Source organism: Sinocyclocheilus anshuiensis, unplaced genomic scaffold (genome assembly GCF_001515605.1).
Source record: "Sinocyclocheilus anshuiensis isolate Anshui unplaced genomic scaffold, SAMN03320099.WGS_v1.1 scaffold3980, whole genome shotgun sequence".
Lineage (NCBI taxonomy): Eukaryota > Metazoa > Chordata > Actinopteri > Cypriniformes > Cyprinidae > Sinocyclocheilus > Sinocyclocheilus anshuiensis.
In genome coordinates, this window is record NW_015539823.1 from 17,250 (window position 1) to 21,497 (window position 4,248).

The 4,248-nt window shown below is 43.4% G+C and overlaps 2 protein-coding genes across 3 annotated transcripts in view; one reads left to right on the plus strand and one right to left on the minus strand.

The window, feature by feature from the left end:
• Positions 1 to 554, minus strand: part of LOC107684191 (protein Hook homolog 3-like) — a 17,756-nt gene extending 17,202 nt beyond the window's left edge. Inside the window, exons 1-3 of the mRNA XM_016480401.1 lie at positions 476 to 554; positions 332 to 382; positions 89 to 221 (exon numbers count right to left, since the gene is read on the minus strand). Of these exons, the coding sequence (XP_016335887.1) occupies positions 89 to 221; positions 332 to 382; positions 476 to 541 (250 nt within the window). The 5' untranslated portion in view covers positions 542 to 554. The remainder of the gene's footprint in view (positions 1 to 88; positions 222 to 331; positions 383 to 475) is intronic.
• LOC107684192 (E3 ubiquitin-protein ligase RNF170-like) overlaps positions 1 to 4,248 on the plus strand; it is a 21,770-nt gene that overhangs the window by 14,222 nt on the left and 3,300 nt on the right. Inside the window, exons 1-3 of one of the 2 annotated variants that reach the window (XM_016480402.1) lie at positions 2,062 to 2,846; positions 3,139 to 3,415; positions 3,500 to 3,575. In XM_016480402.1, coding sequence (XP_016335888.1) covers positions 3,300 to 3,415; positions 3,500 to 3,575 — 192 coding nt within the window. In that variant the 5' untranslated portion in view covers positions 2,062 to 2,846; positions 3,139 to 3,299. Of the gene's footprint in view, positions 1 to 2,061; positions 2,847 to 3,138; positions 3,416 to 3,499; positions 3,576 to 4,248 lie in introns of those variants that run through there. The other variant, XM_016480403.1, reaches the window with a different exon arrangement.

Sequence of the window (4,248 nt, forward strand, 5' to 3'; positions counted from 1 at the left end):
ACACACACACACACACACACACACACACACACACACACAGACACAGACACACACGCACACACTCAGACACAGACACACACACACTCACCTTGCTTCTTTTCGCAGTTAACAGCACAGCCCAGGATGAGCTGCAACATTCGGCCCAGTTCAGCTGAATCTGAATGCTCTGCGATGAGACTGACGTCTGGAAGAGTGAAGTCATTGATCTGCTGCCCCAACACCTGCAGAAGCACAGACGGACAGAGAGGAGACGGCTCAATTCAACAGAAAGAATCATATGACTATTACATAGAACAACATAGACAAGATCACACAGACAGATGCGTCTCACCTCATGGTTGTAATCCAGAATACCTTTCAATATCTTCTTTAAATTGCTGATCTGAAAAAACAAACAAACAAACAAACAAGAAAAATAAAAGTCCCTGTAAGACGAATGAACCGAACACAAGAGTGACTGCGAGCGGATGAACACCTTTAACCTCCAGTTGTCTCCAACATCAGGTTTGATACGACTGATCCACGCGTCAGTGAAATACATGCCATCTCTGAGAGAGAGACAGAGAGAGAGAGAGAGAGAGTTCCATTGAGTAGCAGCAGCAACAAGATGAGCTCCTGATTATTTTACTTTTAATATTGTTTTAAAATAAGACAGACATTCAGTTCTGACAAATTTAAAACAAAAAGACTTCATACAACTTATATTACCCACAAGAATAGTTTAAATCAACCAAGAAAAACAGCAGAAGACCCAAAGGACCACACAACTGTCACAGAGAGAAGACCTCTCTTCAGACCGAGGCCTGTATTTATCCACGGACTAAAACCTCAGAGAAACAAAGGAGGATATCAAACATCAATCTTTAACGAATAAGGAAGAGTCCCAGAAAGTACACACACACACACACACACACAGACACAGACACATACACATACACATACATATACACATACACACACACACACACATGCTCCATTCACTTCTGCTTATGCAATGACGCTGTAATCTGCATTAAGAGCTTTCAGTTCCTGGAGACCCAGCTTTCTCTCCGGTTTCCACAACGGAAAGGGTTTTTGCATTTAGGAGCTCTGGACGACAATCAAAACACAATCCGACTCAACAAACCGCTATTGTGCTGCGCAGATTTGATCACTAACATCCCAGCGTCTCACTGAACCCAGGACCAGGACAGGAAGTCCCGCCCACAGGAAGCAGAGCTGGTGTAAACAGGAAGTCGTGCGTCAGCTGTGCTGCGGTGACGTGTCGCTGATCCAAGCGTCTGACAGCAGCTCTGGGAGGAATGCGAGACGTCAGCGTGTGTTTGGGTGCGAGACGCTTCACTTCTGCTTCCTCACAGCCTGCTGTCTGCACTGCCTTGAGCTGGCCTGAATTCAGCAGTAAATCACAGCGCTGCTTCTCAGTGTTTACCCACTGAAGACACAACTCAATCTCCCACATTCATCACCACACTGCTGCTCTCTGTGTCATGAATGTTAATCAAACAACAAAACAGAGAAAAATCACTTTTGTAGCTTTAACACAGATTTAATTTATACAGTGAAGGCTGTGCAGTGTTATATTCTATATCTGACTTACCTGAAAAAAATAATGCACCGTTTATTTCATTTGTATCTTTGTTCTATTCTATTTATCTCTGCTTGTAATTTGTTTGTTTTTTAGATTATTGTTTTCAAATAGAGCTATTCAAGTCATCTGGTGATTGTTTTTTTCATATCACAAACAAAAAAAAAAATATTGCAATGTAAAGGATCAGGAGATTTCTATTTCTATTGTGTAAGTGAACTAGTGCGTTAAGAACTAGTCAGACCGGCTAGTTAGTCAACCAGTAACCAGTCAACTTCTCAGATTCTAATTAGACCGAGCTAGATCTGTGTGTAAGTGATTTAAAAAGCTTTAAGCTTTAATAGCGAACGTAGTTTGGTCCAATATGAATCAGGAAAGTAAGACTGGTTAACTCTTGACAGACTGCTAGTTAGTCAGACTAGTACTCGTGCTTTAGTACCGTGATCATCGATATATCTCACGAAGAAGCGCTGCGACAGTATCACGGTACAGCGACAACGCGGTACGGTACTCCGGTGTTTACAGTTACCGCGGTACGTTACTGAAAGATTACCGCTTTCTTGAGTCACATCTACGCGGCGCCTCGAAGAAGAACATGACAGAAGTATATAAACATCAGAACTCACCCACTTCAGGAGGCTTTCACACAGCTCGACTCGATCCAGAGTCTCCAGAGTCTCCAGCGCGCTCATCTTCTGAGCTGAGCTGTCTGATCGCGCGAGTCTCCGGTTGAAGGCGAATAAACGAGTGAAACGGAGCTTCCGGCGACGAGGGGTCCTTCAGCTGCCACCCTGCAGATCCGGACACCTACTGCCTGACGGAAAATCTCACCGCTTTGCTGAAACATGGATTTAAAACGGATACAAAAACAATATAATATATTAAATGATTATGGTAAAAAATCGCGCAAATAAGACTCGATAAAGCGAGACAGGCAATGAAACGCGCCGCTTTCAACAGTGACGCGGAGGAATGCGGAACTCTGTGCGTTTAAAATAAAAAAGGGAACAGTTTTTATAAGATATGATGAATACGCAAGAAAATGTTAATAGAGTGATAGGAATCTTATCTCGTTTTTCCTCCGAATGTAATCCTTTTGTTTGACCCACACTCCGGAGCAGAAGGCGGCGGTATCGAGCCAGTAATCCGCATATTCACCGCCGAAGAAGAAGAAGGAGGAGGCGTAGAAGAAGAAGAAAGCGAAACACACATTTATCTTTGCGAACGCGTATTTGAGGCCTGAAACTGCTGTTTATCTCATGTAAGTCACTGATATACTAATGATACTTCATATAATCTGTTCATTCTCATCTACAATCAGACGTGTAAATATAACGCTATTGTTCTCATAGTTAGTCGTGTACACACAGTATGTCGTTCTTATAGATTATCTGTGTGTAGTATTCTCATATTATCAGACATGTAGACTAACGCGCAGCTGTATTTTCAGCATCATTCCTCCAGTCTTCAGTGTCACATGATCTTCAGAAATCATAATAATATGCTGATGTGCTGCTCAATATTTGTGTGGAAACATGTATTTTATTTTTCAGGATTCACAGATGAACAGAAAGTTCAGAAGAGCAGCGTTTCTTTGAGACAGCATCATTATAAATGTGTATTCTGCCGCTTCTGATCAGTGTAATGCGCTGCTGAACGAAGTGAGAGTGTGTGTGTGTGTGTGATTATGGGCTGGAGCACATGAGCAGCTGTGATGGACTCTGCGGCTCCCGAGGAGGGCTCTCTGATTGAAGGAGTGAGTGACCCTGTCCTGCTCGTGCTGGGGCTCAGCGTCAGCTTTCTGCTCGCTATGACGACGCTGCTCTGCAGGTGAGACCCTGACCTCTGACCTCTGACCCCTGACCCCACACTCCATCAGCACACACTAACACGCCGTGCACTGTGTGCTCTCAGGAATGAGCAGCAGAGGATTCACCCGGAGAATCAGGAGCACGTGCGTGTGGTCCGAGAGCAGCTTCAGTCAGAGCAGGTTTGTGAATATTCATTGTAGTAGTGTTAGTACTGTTTAAGATGAATTAAATCTGTATGTGCTGCTGCTGCACGAGCGCCACCTGTGTTCAGAGGGTGAATCTACATCTGCTGTTTCTGTCTCGTGCAGGTGTTTAATGTAGCATAATTACACAAAGTCAGACCATTCAAACAGATTTCGAAGTTATACAGTCTAATTTAAATCGTAATCTGCGCATGCTGCGGGTATGCAGCGTCTTTGTTTGGATCGTGATTCAAATGCAGTGGTTGACACAAAGAGCACAGGTGAAGCCTATGGGAGGAGATTTTTCATTTGTATTATTTATTAAAGCAATAAGCCCCGTGAAGCCGTGGTTTACAGTGAATTTATAACCGCTAAGGTCGTGCCTAACAACGCCCCTTAGCGGTTATAAATTCACTGTAAACCACGGCTTCACGGGGCTTATTGCTTTAATAAATAATACAAATGAAAAATCTCCTCCCATAGGCTTCACCTGTGCTCTTTGTGTCAACCACTGCATTTGAATCACGATCCAAACAAAGACGCTGCATACCCGCAGCATGCGCAGATTACGATTTAAATTAGACTGTATAACTTCGAAATCTGTTTGAATGGTCTGACTTTGTGTAATTATGCTACATTAAACACCTGCACGAGACAGAAACAGAAGATG